We start from the raw sequence: 19444 nt of genomic DNA, 5'->3' as shown, positions 1-19444 counted from the left end.
GGAAAAAAAGCTAGACAGTGGATTGGAGTCCAATGGACTACTGCTGCAGTAGTGCGCCACTCGCTGCTGCAATCATTTTTTAAAATCACTACTGCAGTAGTGCAATAGGGATTTAAAATTATTGCAGTGAGTGAGTGCCCTACTGCAGAGGCAGTCCACTGACTCCAGTCCAATCCACTGTGTAGCTGTTGTGTTGCCTAGCTTTTTGCTAGCAGTTTTGCACTGACTGCACTGCAGTAGGGATTTAAAATGATTGCAGTGATTGAGTGCACTACTGCAGCACTTTATTATGCATTAATGCACAATAAAGAATGATGTGAAACTTAAATGTCCCTGCAATTGAAGTTTTCCTATCAGTTCTCATGCAGTTAAGGTGTGAAGAATGAGCCCTTAATGTTAAAATTGTTAAAGTTTTACATGTTCAGTAACAGATTTATGTAGAAATTTGTGTTTATTTTGCAAAGTTTTAAATGATATGCGATGACCAAAATATCGGTATCGACAATGAAAAAACGATATTGGTCGATCAGTCTATACTATACTTTGCAGCTTGCTTTTGGGGCACTCTAAAGGCAGGGGGAGCCAGAAGCATCAGAGGGACCCCAGAAGAGGAGAATCAGGACTGTTCTGTGCAAAACCATTACACAGAGCAGGTAAGTATAACACGTTTTTTGTGTTTTTTTTTTTTTTTTTATCTGCCCAACAACAAATTGGCCAAAAAAAAAAAGCATATAAAAATGTAAAACGCAAATCGCAGCAAAATCGCGTGCGCAAAACACACAGTGAAAAGCATACTGCATAGGTGTGAACCCAGCTTTAACCCCTACACCCTCTGGCAGCAGCCGCAACCCATAGAACTTATTCTCCATTCCTCTTCTTCCCAAAACCAGCCTCCCCTTCTCCTGTGCCCTCTGGAATGCCTACTCTGTCTGTAACAAACTCTCCTCCCTCCACAACCTCTTCATCACAAATTCCTTTAACCTACTCGCCATTACCGAAACCTGGCTTCATGATTCCGATACTACTTCTCCTGCTTTCCTCTCCCATGTTGGCCTTCTCTGGACTCCCTCCCCCAGACCAATTGGACAGAAGGGAGGTGGAGTGGGAATCCTTCTAGCCCCTTGCAGCACCTGTCAGGTACTTCACCCCCCTCCCTCTCTGACATTCTCCTCTTTTGAGGTGCATTGTACTCTATTTTATGATGACTTCTCTGCCTGGCTACCCTTCTTTCTCCCTTCTTAAATCCCCATTATCATTCTCGGCGACTTCAACATCCCTGTTAATGCTAATACTACTACTGCTTCTAAACTTCTCAGTCTAACCTCATCTCTTGACCTGAAGCAATAGACACAGGCTCCTACACACTCCCATTGGCAACACCCTTGATCTTGTCTTCTCCTTTCTGTGCAACCTCTTCTTCAACGATCCTCTCCCACCTTTAGTTTCACTCTCTCCCTGCCTTCCACCTCCTCTCCCTCCAACCACCTTACAATTACCCGTAGAAATCTTCGCCACCTTAACCCTTCTCTACTCTGCTACTGACCATATATATGACAAAATCTCAACCCTGTCATGCCCCAACCTAGCCACTTCCATCTATAACAAACAACTCACTGACAAGCTTGCTCCCCTTTACTGCACGCAGAATCCAGCCCTGACTGCTACAACCCTGGGAAACAGGTGACACCAGAAGTCTCAGAAAACGTAGCCGCGCTCTTGAGCACCAGTGGCGTAAGACTAAGTCCCAGGAAAACTTCAACCAATATAAATCTGCCCTTCTAAAATACTATTCCTGCCTCCTCACTGCCAAGCAATCATATTTTATCACACTCATTAACACATTCTCATCTAGTCCTCGTCAACTCCTCTCTACCTTAATTCTCTACTCTGTCCTCCACCAACTCCACCCACTAACTCACTCACTGCCCAGGCGATCGACGATCAATGATCACTTAAAAAATAAAATCGATACAATTCGCGAGGAGATTTCCAATGTGCAGATATCTCCCCTACTTAACACCCCATCTCAACGGGTACAACCATTACTTACCTCGTTCAAACCTGCTAGTATTAACAAGTTTGGTGGACTTTTTCCTAACACTCCACTAACCACCTGTCCCCGTGATCCTGCTCCCTCGCAAATGCTACGCTCACCCAATGACTCTATTCTACGCTCTCTAACTCGCATCTTCTGGCATCTTCCCCCAACTCTCTAAAACATGCGCTAGTCACACCCATCCTTAAAAAGCCCTCACTGGAGTCTCCACAATCTTCTACGCCCCATCTCCTTCTCCTCCAAACTCCTTGAGCGACTGGTCTATAACCGACTGAGTGACCATTTGACTAAGAACAACCTTCTTAAACCCCTTCAGTCCGGATTTCGCCCTCAACACGCCACAGAAACTGCTCTCCTTAAACTCACAAACTACCTACTAATGGCTAACACCAACGGATACTGTTCTGTACTTCACCTGGACCTCTCTGCTGCCTTTGACACAGTGGACTCTGTGACCAGTAGTCGTTACTGGTTCTCGTCCTACCTATCCCAATGCACCTTCAGTGCTACTTACAACTCCACTGCCTCCTCTCCTCTTCCTTTCTCCGGGGTCCCCTAAGGTTCTGTTCTTGGACCTCTCTTTTTCTCAATCTACACCTCCTCCCTGGGCCATCTTATTGCCTATCATGGCTTTCAATATCATCTCTACGCTGTCTTCACCTAAATCTCTCCACCCCTCAGCTCACTCCATCAGTCTCCTCGTGCATCACCAACTTACTAACAGGCATATCAGCCATGGATGTCACATCACTTCCTCAAACTCAACTTATCCAAAACCGTGCCCATGATATTTCCTCCCCCCACGTTCCTCTTCCCTTGATTTCTCTGTCAAAATCAATGGCGTAACTATCAACCCATCCCCCCATGCCAAGGTCCTAGGTGTAATCCTGGCCTATCCTTTTGGCTCCATATCCAGTTGCTGTCTAAAGCTTGCCGCCTCAACCTCCACATCATCTCCAAGATACACCCCTTCCTAACCAATGTCACCACAAAGCTTCTGATCCACTCCCTGGTCATCTCTTGTCTCGATTACTGCAGCTCCCTTCTCATTGGCTTACCTTTTAAATAGGCTATCCCCCCCATCCCCCCTTCAGTCCATCATGAACACTGTTGCCAGGCTCATCCACCTTACAAACCGCTCAGTCTCTGCTACCCCTCTTTACCAATCCCTCCATTGGCTGCCACTCAACCTACAAATTAAATTCAAGATACTAACCATAACTTACAAAGCCATCCATAACCTGGCCCACCCCAGCTACATCACTAACTTGGTCTCAAAATACCAACCAAATCATTCTCTTCATTCCTTCCAGGACCTCCTCTAGCTCCCTTGTCACCTCTTCCCATGCTCACCTCCACTACTTCTCCCGAGCCTCTCCCATCCTCTGGAATGCTCTACCCCAATCTCTACCCCAATCTGTCGACCTATCTCCTACTTTGTCCACTTTCAAATGATCCCTGAAAACACATCTCTTTAGAGAAGCCTATCGGACCCTCACCTAACAACTGTACATTTATTTCCTCCATCAGTATACCCCCCCCCCCACAACTATTACCTGGTGTATCTCTTGACCCTCCCTCTTAGATTGTAAGCTCTAACGAGCGGGACCCTCTGATTCCTACTGTATTAAAGTGTATTGTAGTTGTACTCTATACCCTCGAGTTGTAAAGCGCTGCGCAAGCTGTCGGCGCTATATAAATCCTGTAGTATTATTCTAATAATATTAATAATAATGTCGCACCACTTCCTCAAACTCTTTCTAAAACTGAGCTCATAATATTTCCTCCTCCCCATGACTATACCTTTGAGATCAAAAGCACAACCATTGGTCCCTCTACACATGTCAGGGTGCTGGGTGTAATCCTAGATGCTGACCTCTCCTTCAGCCCCCACATCCAATCACTGGATAAATCTTCCCGCCTTATCCTCCAACATTTCCAGAATTTGGCTCTTCCTACCTAATGACACCACAAAACAACCTATTCACTCCTTGGATTATTTCCTGCCTTGGCTACTGCAACTCCCTACTCACTGGCCTACCTTTACACAGGCTATCCCCCCTTCAGTCTATTATGAATGCTGCTGCCAGACTAATACACCTTACTAACCGATCCGTGACTGCTGCTCCTCTCTGCCAATCCATTCACTGGCTTCCCCTACCCCATCGTATAAAATTCAAAATACTAACCACAACATAAAAGGCCATCTTCAACATCGCCCCCAGCTACATCACTAACCTCATTTGTAGATATCGGCCAAATCGTCCTCTCCGCTCCTCCAAGGACCATCTGCTCTCTAGCTCCCTTGTTACCTTCTCCAATGCTCATCTCCAGGACTTCTCCAGAGCCTCTCCCATCCTCTGGAACTCCCTACCCCATTATGTCTGGTCAGCTCCTATCCTGTCCACCTTTAGGTGATCCCTGAAACTCATTTATTCAGGGAAGCCTACCCCAGCTCCATCTAGGAACTAAACCCAAGCCCCCCTTAATCAGATCATCCTGCTGCAGCTATTGCCTTTTGCACCACCTCCCCCTCCCTTTTAGATTGTGAGCTGCATGAGCAGGGCCCTCCTATTCCTTCTGTATTGAACTGTATTGTAATTGTACTGTCTCCCTTTATAGTGTAAAGCGCTGCATAAACTGTTAGCGCTATATACATTTTGTATAATAATAATGACTACGTCAAACTAGTAATCCTGCTGCTGGCAGAAACTTGGCAAAACTTGCCAGCAAAATAGAGAGTACTTTTCTGCTTGTATGGCGTTGCTCCCTTCTCAGTCAAGATGCTGCATATTAAATAGAAAGGAGACATGGACAGAGCAACATCACACTGGTTTGGCTGGCGTGTGAATGACGCAGTGGGGACAGATTTTTCTGTACAGGACAGGTTTAGGGTTTCTATTGCGTAACCAGCTGTATTGTCACAATATTCATGGTTTTCTTTTCCATTTCAGTAGCAAGATGTCCAAGTCTTTGAAGAAGATAGTGGAGGAGAGCAGGGAGAAAAATGTCACAGAAATTGACATGTGTGACCGAGGGATCACTAACATGCTGGACGTTCCTGGCCTGTGTAAGTAGAGCTCATACAAGTTTCCTAAAGCTATGTACCAAATACTGTTTACCCACAATGCTGTTCCTGGGTGTCAATTATGATAAGTTTTAGGATAGGCTCATGCTTATGCGTTCAGCATGTGTTATCGTGCATTTTACATGCATTAAGAAGCCTGATCATTCTGAATGGGCCAAAACCGACCAAAGACACTAAATATTGGTATATTATAAAAGAAAAAAAAAGATTTACAGCTGTGCATTTAACCCTTCAAACACTTCGGAAGTTAACTTGAATGAAAATAAACCAGTGCCTTTATTTACTTTTCCCACCCTCCAATACCATTTATAAGGAAGTTCCGGTAAAACTAATGGCGCTTTTCCACTGCATGGAAACGAACGGTTCGGCTCGCTTTTGTGCTTTTCCACCGCTGGTGCCGCATGGTATATTGTAGGAACGGTTCGGTATGGTACAGCGGCGCTTTTCCACTGCATGGACCCGAACGGTACGGCTCTCAAAAACAGTACCTACTCGATTGTGGTTCCAAGAGGTACCATACCCGGTACCATATCCCACAATCCTTTGCATGCAGTCACTACTAGCCACTGATTGGTCAGAGAATCCCACCCACCCCGTTGTTATCCCACCCACTTAACTTTAGTACTACTTTAGTGGAAAAGCAAACCATACCGTACCAAACCATTCCAACACCGTACCATGCGGTACCAGCAGTGGAAAAGCAAACGGGGCCAAGCAGGGCCGAGTAGAGTAGAGCCGAGCCGGTACTTGCAGTGGAAAAGTGCCAATAATCTCTTCTATAGTTATATAGTCAATATATAACAGTTTCCCCATGATTCCTGCCGTGACCTCCATTATCATGCATATAGTGCCCATACACCATGGTTGGTTCATGCATGCCCACCCCCATGTGACAGTATTTGGGCCTGGTACATTTTCCTTTATATCTAGAAAAGTGTAATTTTCACTGGGGCTGCAGTGCACTCAGACTGGTGAACATGAGTGTTGGAAAGCAAGTCAAGGTACCAAAATCATGTCAGCTAAAGCTGTACTTTAAAAACACCGCTAACTCCAGATCACTGTAATTGAAGGCAATTGAGCTTGCCCTAAAGTGTTACTAAACCCAGGAACCTGCATTCACTATATCTGGTCTCCCACAGTACACAGAACATGGAAATGCAATTATTTTAGTAAATATAAACTAAATACCTTTTCTCATCAGCAGTATATAGCAGTCTTGTGACTGTTAGAAGTTCCTGGTGAAGCTTGTAGGAGGAGCTTTTATACTGCATTGAGCTGCCCTATCAGGATGCAGGACCCCCAGATCCTCTGTCTGGACAGTGCTGATTGGCCCTGTGCTGATCACATGCACCCTCTCAAGAAAAAAAAAAAAACTCTCTAGCAATACACACCAAACTGAGCAAGCCTGACTCCAAAGGCTCTGTCTAATCCGGACATGTTTTGGAGTCAGTGGAAGAAGAGGAGGATCTGTGCATGCAGGATCAAACAGCCTTTTTACACAAAGCTGAGGATTAACCTGGTTTAGTAACACTTTAAGATACTGTATATTAGGTAGGTTTATACATATTGCAATTTCTGTAGTTGTGAGATGATTGTAACATTATTTTCCTCCATCTGGGTGCTATTATCTTGAAAATGTGGAATAAAATAGACTGAAGTATAAAAATACAAATGCCAGTATTACAAGGCTTCTTTATAGCTGCTGATTATGTGCATTTCCTGCTGATTAAAATGAATTGTGACATTTCTGTTTCATTTCACAGTCACCCTGTCCCACATCACCCAACTCATCCTGAGTCACAACAAGCTGACCAGTAAGTACATTGATCCAGCATACTTTGTTTGTGTATTCCAGAATATAACTTACCTGCCTGATTGTGATTTAATATTTTCTGTTATTCATCTTCTGGATCTGTTTGAACCTAGAAACCCTCTATTTATTACTATGCAAAAAAAAAAAGGTATGTAATTAACCACTTAAGCCCCGGAAGATTTTACCCCCTTCCTGACCAGGGCCTATTTTGCGATTCGGCACTGTGTGACTTTAACGGACAATTGCGTGGTCGTGCGACACTGTACCCAAACGAAATTGACGTCTTTTTTTTCCCCACAAGCAGAGCTTTCTTTTGGTGGTATTTGATCACCTGTGCGGGTTTTTTTTTTTTTTTTTGATCATGCGCTATAAACAAAGAGCGTCAATTTTGCAAAAATAACAATATTTTTCTCATTTTTTTATATAAAATTCCCCCCAAAAAAATGTCAAAATCAAAATTTTTTCATCCAATTTGTTTTATGCTACATATGTTTGGTTAAAAAAAAAAAAAATCGCAAAAAGCGTATTTTGATTGGTTTGCGCAAAAGTTATTGCGTTTACTAACAAAGGGAAAGATTTTTGTTTTTTTTAACGAGTAATGGCGGCGATCTGCGATTTTTGCGGTACTGTGACATTGCGGCGGACAGATCGGACCCTTGACTGACATTTTTGACACTTTTGGGGTTACCAGTGACATTTCTACAGTAATCAGTGCTATACATATGCACTGTTACTGTAAAATTACACTGGCAGTGAAGGGGTTAACTTTTTTGAGAGGGAGGGGTGGTGTGTGTCCCCAGGGGCGTGATTCTAACTGTGATTGGCTGTGGCTTGAGCTGTAGGAACAGTGATCAACGGTCCTACATAGAACCGTATGATCAGTGTTTCTACACAGGGGAGAATGACAGGCGGCTTGTTTACATCAGCCGCCTGCCTTTCTCCCTCTGCACCGACGATCGCTGAGTGACCGGCGGACATGGGGTCCGCCGGTCACACGCGCGGGGGGGGGGGGGGGGGGGGGGGGTCCGTGATCACACGGGAGCGCGCCTCCGGGGGCACGCGCTCTCTCCCTAGACCCTCACAGGCTAGCGACGTAGTTCTACGTCACTCTGCTTGTGAGGGGCTGACTGCCGACGTAAATAGTCGTGCGGCAGTCGGCAAGTGGTTAAGGACATATTGATATGGCAATTGTTGACTTTGTTTTGATCCTGGCCTAACCACCTAGTGAGACACTGATCTGGAATGAATGAAAAGGGACATTAAAGTGATAGTAAACAATCCCCTTGTAAAACAACCTATTCAGTTTAAAATAGAAATGAAAGGCAAAACATTTTTGTATAGATATAAAAAAGGGGAAAAAAAAGGTATTTATGATTTTTTTTTTTTTTTTTTTTTTATAAGCGATCACATTCCCTCTCTTCTCAGCTGCATAAGAGCTGGGGGGGGGGGGGGGGGGGGTCCGGGAAGCAGCAGTACACTGAGCCTCCCAGTAAATGGCTGGGTAGCAGGGGCGTGTCAGGACATGTCTGGCAATTGGAGGAGAGCACACTGAGTTCCTGGTATAAAGAGAACTGACCACAGTGTGTTCTCCTGCTTAGTGTGGTCAGTTTTTATTAAGAAAGCAAGGGGACTGGCAGGAACACCAGAGATTTCACATAAAGGAAGCTATACAAAGAGAACAGGATACTTTCTCATACAGGTACATGGTACAGCAGGGACATATAAGGAATATGTAGTGATGGGTAACAAATGTTTTAACTAGGATAATAGGGAATTTCATGCAGAATGCCATCCAACCAGAGAACAGATCCTAGTTTTAAGGTCACAGTCTGCCATGTTGATCAGCAGATCCAGAACACAGTCAACAAGCTGCTTCATCCTCTGTCAGCATATGGTATGTAGTAAAATATGAAGACTTTAATTTTTTTTTTTGGAACCAGATAGAATAAAATCTATTCATTACCGAAGGGTCTGGTATAGATTTTTAGGGGGAGCCCTACAGCCCTGTGCAGTTTAATGTTTTTCACTTTTTTACAGTTCTTTTCCGTATTAGACAAAGTTTAAAGAGGAAGTAAACTCTTCAAAAATTTTTATTTTTCCCCCCCTACAAAGTAAATGCATAATGTGCTAGTATGCATAGCATACTAGCACATATGACACTTACCCGCAACGAAGCCTGCGTTGTCCCTGCTGCCGGCCGCATCCATCTTCACCCGTCTTCATTCCGGGTCTACGGACTCCGACTGTATTACTGGCCAGATCCACGTGACGTCACTTGCACGGGAGCTGCCAGTCACGGCACAGGGCTCTGAAGAAATGGCACGGGCGGCGTTTCTTCAGAGCGTATGCACCGATGACGTCATCGGCTGCATGCATTGTAAATATCTCCTAAACAGTGCAAGTTTAGGAGGTATTTACAGCACCTATAGGTAAGCCTTATTTTAGATCATCAAAATGGGTTTACAACCACTTTAGTGTAGTGCCTTGTCCCATGTTTCTAGGTTTTTTCTAACCCTAGTTATGAGGTTCACACTGCCTTCCTGCCATGGCCGGTTCGACAAAAGGTTTGAAGGAGGTTTTGAAGGATTCATAGCTGCAGCTTGTCTTGACTGTGAGCACTTTCCTGAGGCAAGCAACGGCAAGAGGCATGCAGAGGCTGACATACCCCCCCCTCCCACTGCATTCCTCTTGCTGCAGTTTTGAATCAGCTATCTCCTTCAAAACTATTGTTCAATCGGCCATGTCAGGAGGGGAGGGGAAGGGGCAGTTAGGACCTCCATAATGAGGGTTAGATTACACTAGGAAACATAGGACATATTACTACAAATACTTTGTCCTATAGGGCAGTGGTCCTCAACTCTGGTCCTCAGGGCCCACTAACAGGCCAGATTTTAAGTATTACCTTGGGGAGATGCAGACTAGAGTACTGCAATCACTGAGCAGCAAATGATATCACCTGGGATGTATTTCAGTTATCTTGCAAACCTGGCCTGTTAGTGGGCCCTGAGGACCAGGGTTGAGGACCACTGCTATAGGGAACAGAACGGTGTTTGAGTCTTGGATGTTTTTCATGTACAGTTCTGGCATTTTGAGGTTCTCTAGTGTGCATAAGGCCTAAAGAAAAAAAATGTAATAATATAAATAAAATAAAAATTCTAATGATAGTTATTTTTTAAGGCTTAGAAGAGCTGCTCCCCAACAAATTGTATTAAAAAAATACATTTTGCATCGGTACTCTGTTACCCCTGCCAATGCCCAGCTCCCCTTTCCCTTTTACAGTCCCTTGCCTATTAATCAAGCACTTGGTGAGAATTGGTTTTCAAGGTTTGATATACCTGACTGCAGTGAGGTTTGCTTTAAAATTTGCAATTTACGGATATTTGGATGTTTTTGCCATATGTGCCCATGAATTGACCCCAATATACTCTCCTATTACTATTTGTACAAAGACATGCTGGTAGGTTAATTTGATCCTGTCTAAATTGGCCCTACTATGTGTATTTATGAATGTGCGTCTGGGACCTTAGATTGTAAGCTCCTTGAGGGCAGGGACTGATGTGAATGTCCAATGTATATGTTAAAGCACTGCGTAAATTGATGGCGCTATAGAAGTACCTGAAAGTTACATTTGTAACGGACCCTCTTCCCTCATCGAACAAACATGCATTAGGTTGTTGCTGCCACCTAGTGCCCACAACGGTTTGTTACAGCCTCTTCCGCATGTGCTTGAAAATAAATGATTAATGAGAGCAGATGTGTAAAGCATTTTACAATGCTAATGAAGAGAATATATTGAAAATTTGGTTTACACTTTAAACCATATGGCCAGCTCTGTAGTATAGTAGGGTTGTGTTTTAGCATTATGTTCTTGTGTAAAATTCGTATGTTATAATTAGTAACACATCTACCATTTTAGATTGATTCCTTTTTAGATATATTTTGGCACTAATGTGATAACGCATTGGAACGCTTCCACAGTACAGGAATATACATTTACATATTGAAAACAAAGGTGGGATCTTTAGTTCTAAACCATAACACTTTTTTTATGTTAAAACTGAACTCCAGACAAACCGCTAAATGGACAGAAGAAATACATACAGTATATGGGGGCTGTTATAGCTGGCAAATGATTTGTATTTCTGTTCATCCAGTCCTGAAATGTACACTGTTCCGCCACACAGCACAGCCCTGTAAGACTGGAGTGAGGACATGATCTGACCTGCTGTTCTCCTCCCAACTACCACTATATGACTGGACATTGGGAGGAGAAACAACACACTGATGAGCTCACCTCCCTCTGTCACTCTGCTTTCTCCTCCTATCAGTATACTTCTTGCACTGCAGCACATCTGCTTGGCTCCTGGTGTTGCTTTTCCTCTCCTCTCTCTGTGACCCCTGTAGACTGCAAGAGACTGATACTAAAACAAATTCAGGGACTTGCATCTAAAAATTCATTGAAAGTGTTAATGATTACAGATCTGTATTAATTCATGTCTTTACATTTGTCTGGAGTGCAGATTTAAAGTAAATCTTTGCCCATGCAGGGAAAAGCAACAGGTTCACTATAATGGTGGCCACAGGGACTTCACTTATTCACTGTTCTCCACCCCACGCCAGTCAGCCACCAAGAGTGACCAAAGCACTTCTGAATATGGAGAAGCACACGACTCACTCCATGTGACAATGCTGACGTTGTGTGATTGGTGCAGGGCTCTTATACAGGGCTTGGTCCATTCGGTTGCCTGTCTGTGTCAAATTCAGGCATTTTCAGGTGTGCTGTAGGCACAGATGCAGCATCAAGCCCTGCTACTGGCAGCCTGTCAAGATCTATAACTGGCTGAAATACAGGATGGCTGAACGCTATACTGATGGGCAATTCACTTGCAGTGTGCAGTTTAATATGTAGGTAGGACTACACTTTTAAGCGATCACTTGTATGATATCTCTCTTAAAATATATTCTCATTATAATATAATTATATAATTTTTTCAAGGATCACCCCCTTCCTCCTATTATGATATATATATAGAGATATCTATATAATGTATTTATTTCATATACATTAATCATTTTTATTTAAAATTTTCTAACTGCACATAATACTACCTTTTTTCATTACATTTCTTTACATTTGTTTGAAGTAAAGAATGTTATGGCTTATGTTGTTGCTGTTTGATGGCCTAATATTCAGAGGTTGTAAATCTTGAAAATAAAAAAGATTTTGAGAATCGTGATCTTCATTCTAAACCAAAAAATCGTGATTCTCATTTTTGCCAAAATCATGCATCTCTACAATATATGTAAAGTAAGATGTATAAACAAGAGATCGTTGTATATGATTTCCATTATTGTGAGCAACTGTCAACCAAATATGATCTAATATGTTTTATATAGGAAGTAAGGAGTAAAGCAGTTTGAATAATTTAAACACTATTATATGATTAGGCACTGTTTAACGCGAAAAATGTTTGAAGGATGGGTATTCCGTCCCTATTTCTTTTTTCTATGTACTTATTTGGGATGCATTTAAAGGGGAGTATGGGATTCCTAAAAATCGAAAATAACAATATTTTTCACCTGTGGTGATGCATCATCACCGTCCATCTCCCCCACCGTTGCCTCCAGACCAAGAACTGAGTGATCAAACACCTCTGATCACTCAGTTGTTGGTCCTCTGCTTGCAGAGAGCTGATGACTGCTGCCAGTCACAGGCTCTCTGCTCTGCCCCTCTAGCACACACTGGAATATCTGGGCTGTGGAGGGGGCAGGAGCAGCTGGCTCAGGCCCTCAGCAGGTCACTGATCCAGCTGCCAGCTCAGGCATCTGGGAGGATCCTGACAATAAATTCAGAATGTTTTGCAAGCTGTGTGACATCAGCTGAAGGCTGAAAACGGGTCACAGTTGTGCAGAACGAACTGTGCTCCTGTGATCCATAAAAAAGCTTTGGCTATATTTCTCCTTCTAAATAACTGCAGGTTTACATCAGAGTGCTATCTGCTATCATACTATTTTTGTGTTGTGGGCTAATTATTAAGTTGGCTTGCAAAAGCCAACTTTCTAATATTGTATTTAAACTTATTATTATTCTTCTTCTCTTTTATTTTTATGGCCGCAAAATTTTTGGACACTAACTCCTCCTAGACCGTTCAAGCTACATACTCCAAACTCGGCACAGACCTTCATACTGTTCTGACTCTGTGTGCTATATCTTTTCAGACTGGTTTGAGTTACGGTTTTCCTAAAAATTAAAATTAAAAACCCAAAAAATGCCCATAGACTTTCATTGACAGGATGTTCAGATGACCCAAGCTCCAAATCCCATTAGACTCAATCAAGCTTTGATGCTAATCAATGTAAACTCATTCAAACTCATCTAATCTATCTATCTATCTATCTATCTATCTATCTATCTATCTATCGATCGATCTTCAAACCTTTTCGATCGATCGATCGATCTTCAAACCTTTTCTATCGATCGATCGATCTTCAAACCTTTTCTATCGATCGATCGATCCTCAAACCTTTTCGATCGATCGATCCTCAAACCCTTTCTATAGATCGATCAATCCTCAAACCCTTTCTATGGATCGATCGATCTTCAAACCTTTTCTATCGATCGATCGATCCTCAAACCTTTTCGATCGATCGATTCTCAAACCCTTTCTATAGATCGATCAATCCTCAAACCCTTTCTATGGATCGATCGATCTTCAAACCTTTTCTATCGATCGATCGATCTTCAAACCTTTTCTTTCTATCGATCGATCTTCAAACCTTTTCTATCGATCAATCTTCAAACCTTTTCTTTCTATCGATCGATCTTCAAACCTTTTCTATCTATCGATTGATCTTCAAACCTTTTCTATCTATCGATTGATCTTCAAACCTTTTCTATCTATCGATCGATCTTCAAACCTTTTCTATCTATCGATCGATCTTCAAACCTTTTCTATCTATCGATCGATCTTCAAACCTTTTCTATCTATCGATCGATCTTCAAACCTTTTCTATCTATCGATCGATCTTCAAACCTTTTCTATCTATCGATCGATCTTCAAACCTTTTCTATCTATCGATCGATCTTCAAACCTTTTCTATCTATCGATCGATCTTCAAACCTTTTCTTTCTATCGATCGATCGATCTAAACTTTTCAAACTTTCTGGTCAGGCTTTCTCAAGCCAACTTAAAGTTTGTCTCGACGAACTTTTTTTTCTAGTTAATAATGAACTAGACAGACACCTGATGATCTGCAAGGGTGAAATGTGAGCCAACCTGGAGCAGCATAGCCTTAAGTATTCTGTACTGAGTGGTACTCCTTTTTTAGGATTTACAGTATGTCCCCGAACGCAGAATTCCAGCATTAAGGCCATACATCCCTCCCACACACGAAAACCCTGGTATTTGATGCTGATGGCTCATACTACCCTTTTGCATGAGGCCTTAAAGTAAGCAGTAAAGCAAAGGTTCACTTTAAGGCCTAAGTCACACTATGTACAGTGACAGAAGTTTTACCGCATTGTAAAACATCTGTCACTGCAAGGACATAAAGGAAACAATTGTTTTCTATGTGTCCCATTCACACTGCAATACCACCTAGTGCTGCTCTAAAATGCAAACATGCTGCATTTTATCGCAACACACCATCCCAAATTGCACTGCAATATCGGGCAGCGCAGCATGTCTCCACAATGTGCGCACCCCCGCTCTATACTACCACTCACAACCTGCGCTCTGAATGCCCCAGTCTTCTGCCCTGCTTGACCCCTACTGACCTCTGCACACTGCCCATATAATCTTACTGACTTCTGCAAACTGCAGTACATCCTACTGACCTCTGCACACTTCCTTATATAACCTACTGACCTCTGCACACTGCAGTACATCATACTGACCTCCTATGCACTGCCTTGCATACTACTGACCTCTGCACACTACCTACCTACTACTGACCTCTGCACACTGCAGTACATCTGTGCAGTACATCCTACTGACCTCTGCACACTGCCTACCTACTACTGACCTCTGCACACTGCAGTACATCATACTGACCTCTATGCGCTGCCTTGCATACTACTGACCTCTGCACACTACCTACCTACTACTGACCTCTGCACACTGCAGTACATCTTACTGACCTCTGCACACTGCAGTACATCTTACTGACCTCTGCACACTGCAGTACATCCTACTGACCTCTGCACACTGCCTACCCTCTACTTAACTCTGCACACTGCCTTCCCTCTACTGACTTCTGCATACTACATACCCACTACTGACCTCTGCACACTGCAGTACATCCTACTGACCTCTGTACACTGCCTTCAGGGCCAGCGCTACCACTAGGAAAACTAGGCAGCCACCTAGGGCACACTGCCGCCTAGGGCGCAGACGCAGCCACCTGGCAGGGGCTGACTGGGGTGGCCGCCACAGACTTGCCTTAAAACAGGGATGGCGCCAGCATAGTAGGAGGTGCAGTCGGGAGAGGTGGCTTCCCCTTGTAGGCTCTATGGCGGCGGACTGCCTGTCTAGTCCCACCACCGCTGCCTACCTGTTAGAACTATTGGTTGCTGGACCCACCTAGTGTTCTAGCAACCAATCAACTGCAGGGAGGCATTTAGTGGAGGAAGCTGTAACTTCCTCTACTTCCTGCTCTGCCTTCCAGCGATGAAGGTCCTAGCTTCCTTTCTACCTGAGGGGACCTGCCTGCCAGCCCGGGAGTCCTGGAGTGACTGATAATGATCATGTGAGTGAGGGAGGCGAGCGAGTGAGGGAGGCGAGCGGAGGAGTCCGGGTCAGGGTCAGTCTGTTGGGAGAAGCAGCAGAGAAAGCACAGGCGCTGTCAGTAAAGAATGTATGTCACATCGATTCCTAACCTGTTCTGCACATTTTTGCACATAAAAGGAAATTTAGCAGTTTAATGCTTAGATGTTTTGATGGGGGGTGCAAGTAGCTTGTCTTGCTTAGGGCACAAAATAGTCTAGCACCGGTCCTGACTGCCTTATGTAACCTACTGACCTGTGCACACCTGCAATCCATCCTACTGACCTCTGCACACCTGCAATACATCCTACTGACCTCTGTACACTGCCCTATATAACCTACTATATAAAAAAGGGAGAGCATCTGCGCTCGGACAGCAAGAAATTAAAATAATAATGAGGATCACTGAAGATAAATGTGAAGGCAGCCAACTAAATGATAGATTACAAATCACATAGGCATATATAAAAGGTGTAGTAGCGCCAAACACTGTAACTAATAACAATATTAAACAATGTGGAGTGTCCACAGTAAGTCCCAACAGTCCAAGAGAGATGAGAAGTAGTGGAGACCAATTCCCAATATCAGAGCCGTGCGGATGAAGAGAAGCCAACACCCAAGCGTGGAAATATGCCAACTGCTTACCAGATATTAGATGGATATGGGCGATGCAATATAACCTACTGACCTCTGTACACTGCAATACATCCTACTGACCTCTGTACACTGTCTTATATAACCTACTGACCTCTGCACACATGAAATCCATCCTACTGACCTCTGCACACCTGCAATGCATCCTACTGACCTCTGTGCATTGCCCTATATAATCTACTGACCTGTGCACACTGCAATACATCCTACTGACCTCTGTACATTGCCCTATATAATCTACTGACCTGTGCACACTGTCTTATATAACCTACTGACCTCTGAATGCTGGAGTACATCCTCCTCACCTCTCTCCTCTGCCTTACATACTACTGACCTCTCTACTCTGGCTTACATAATACTGAACTCTCTGTACACTGCCCTTTATAACCTACTGACCTCTGTACGCTACCCTCCAAACTGCTGACCTCTGTACTCTGCCCTGTATAACCTACTGACCTCTGCACACTGCAATACATACTACTGACCTCTGTACATGACCCTATATAACTTACTGACCTCTGTACTCTGCCCTTCCTACTGCTGACCTCTGTAAACTGCCCTACATTCTACTTATACTAGCATTGCGACCAACCAGGCCTGAAACTAGTCCAGCAAGTCAACCTGCAGTTCAATTCTGTCTTCATAATGGATTCCAGCATCAGACTTGTGGGGTGACCAAATACTCCCCAGACATTAAACAAATTGTGAAAGTTTCTCACTGAGAGCATTATTAAACCAAAAATTGTGTAAAATATTCTGCTTGCCAATCATTAGATGTGGTGGCTGCATTCGTTTTTCTTTTTTAGGCTTACCCCCCCCCCCCCCTCTGTTTTCACCTGGTGATCTGGCCAGTAACAAATCTCCTGTATTAGGGTGCCACCACTCTGGATAAAGGAGCACCGGGGGCACCATTGTCAGTCGAGGGGGGGGGGGGTAGAGTGTTTGGATGTAATAGCAGATTTAAATACACTAACAAATTGAAGCCAAATTCTAGCTCCCACTTTATAATCTGTTACAGCTAACTGTTTTTTTTCCCTTTTGGGATGAAGGTTTCACATCTTGCTATATAAAGTACAAGTGTCTCTGCGTCCAGTCCCTGTGTCCGTGGGATTGCGCTACAGCGCATGTGCCCCACGGAAGGCCGTTGGGACTTGGAGCGCAGAGACTTCGGGCGGCCGGGCGAAAATGTTCAAGCGGCGGTTGTGCGCAGGCATGTGGCGGGTGCGCGTTCGCACGCGAGAGCCGCTTGGTCAGCTCTGCGCGTGTCCCCGATGTTGCTAGGGCAACAGGGACGCTACATATGTTTTAGCGCCCGTTAATTTAACGGGCTTAATGTCTAGTGAATCTATAAAAGCTGATCGTGGTAAGCACCCCTGCTAGTATTAAATGGTTTGTCTCATCACTGTAAACTGATACATTTGGCATCTTAAAAACAACAGACTTGTTGCCTGGATCAGCAAACAAATGCAGCCATCACATCTAAGAACTAACTAGTAAGCTGCAATATAATAAATGTTGGCTTTTGGGTTTAATACTGTCTCAAGCTAACTCTTCGGGTAGGGGCTAAGTTTATACTTTGTCATTTGTTTTATTTTATTTTTCCATGTTTTCTTCACGATGTCCTTACTTTTTATTGGGGGTCTTGCTACTTAATTCCAAAAAAGTGCCAAACCCTGGAGATCTTGGGGTCTTTGATCTCTTCCATGTTGTTCACGTAGCCCTCCTTCACCTCCTTTGATCTCTTCCATGTTGTTCACGTAGACCTCCTTCACCTCCCAAATGTTGCGTCGTACTGCTCTGACATACACTGTAAGCAACCTCTACTTACCGTCCACCTTCACCTTTACCCAGGGGCCAGATTTGCTGTACAGGGGCCCTAAGAAATACCCAGTACAGTACTTTCAAGTCTAGGGTAACACATGTCACTCCCACCTCACAGTACAACCCCTGGTGCCTGTTTGGCCAATCACCAAGCACAAATGATGTCACCTGAGGACAGGGAACATGTGCATAACACTGAATGAGTTCTGTTGTTGCCAGAAAGTTGCAATTTACATAGTTTCTGTGGGGTTTTGGATTAATTATTGCTTATGGAATATCCTTTTAAAAATGACTTTGCTTACTATGGGTACAGTACAGGTTCACCTTAATATTTAATAATAATAAATGAAATATTGAAATTGATGTGCTGTGACTCATTTAGAGAATGTTCTGCCATGGAAGTCATTACTGTCAGTGCAGGTAAAGCACATCTGGAGAATAGCAGAACCTTGTGCCAGAATCTCTCTTTACTTGTTTTGTCTTTGCTGGGAACAGTGTAATATATTCCGTGCCCGAGGCAGCTGGAGGACCAAAAGTCAGAGCTATCATTGTTCCTTTTAGATGGGCTCTTCCCCGAGAAAGGATGTTGGTCAATTACCTGAATGTTCAAAAATGGAGCTCGCCAGCAGCATTGGGACTGGAGGCTGATGGTTTTGGCTTGGCAGATCCTAGAACTGGGATGGGGATTTGAGATAGAGTTTTAGTCATTAATAAAAAACCTATTCAGAAGAGCATGCAATTTTTGGATCTTGATGCTGTACGCTTCCCCTGTAGTTAGGTGGCCTTTTCTTTATAGAGTATAGACTTCTTTCATCTTTATGGGTAAATGGATCTGTCACTGAGATGTAGGGTTAGGGTTCCAAGGATACTGGTATACACAGGGAAGCATCCCATGTATTTTTTGTTAGGGATGTACCGATCTATCGGCCCTCTGAAAAGTATTGGCCGAAAATAGGGTTATCGGTGTCTTGCCGACAGAAAAAAAAGTGCTAATAATGGCATGCTGCATCCTATTGACTTCAATACAAAATCGCATCCCATTAAGTTTGGTGTAAAATTGCTTCCCGTTGACCTTGGTGCAAAATTGTGTCCCGTTGACCTGGGTGCAAAATTGCTTCCCGTTGACCTGGGTGCAAAATTGCTTCCCGTTGACCTGGGTGCAAAATTGCGTCCCGTTGACCTGGGTGCAAAATTGCGTCCCGTTGACCTGGGTGCAAAATTGCGTCCCGTTGACCTGGGTGCAAAAT

General features: G+C 43.7%; 1 protein-coding gene across 1 annotated transcript in view; it reads left to right on the top strand.

The window, feature by feature from the left end:
- The window catches only part of RSU1 (Ras suppressor protein 1), a 281415-nt gene that overhangs the window by 6526 nt on the left and 255445 nt on the right, over nt 1–19444 (top strand). Inside the window, exons 2-3 of the mRNA XM_082257310.1 lie at nt 5011–5126; nt 6908–6958. Of these exons, the coding sequence (XP_082113436.1) occupies nt 5018–5126; nt 6908–6958 (160 nt within the window). The 5' untranslated portion in view covers nt 5011–5017. The remainder of the gene's footprint in view (nt 1–5010; nt 5127–6907; nt 6959–19444) is intronic.

Source organism: Pelophylax lessonae (genome assembly GCF_965119305.1).
Source record: "Pelophylax lessonae genome assembly, chromosome: 5".
NCBI lineage: Eukaryota > Metazoa > Chordata > Amphibia > Anura > Ranidae > Pelophylax > Pelophylax lessonae.
The sequence above is the reverse complement of the archived record's forward strand: the minus strand, read 5'-3'. Positions and strand labels throughout refer to the sequence as shown.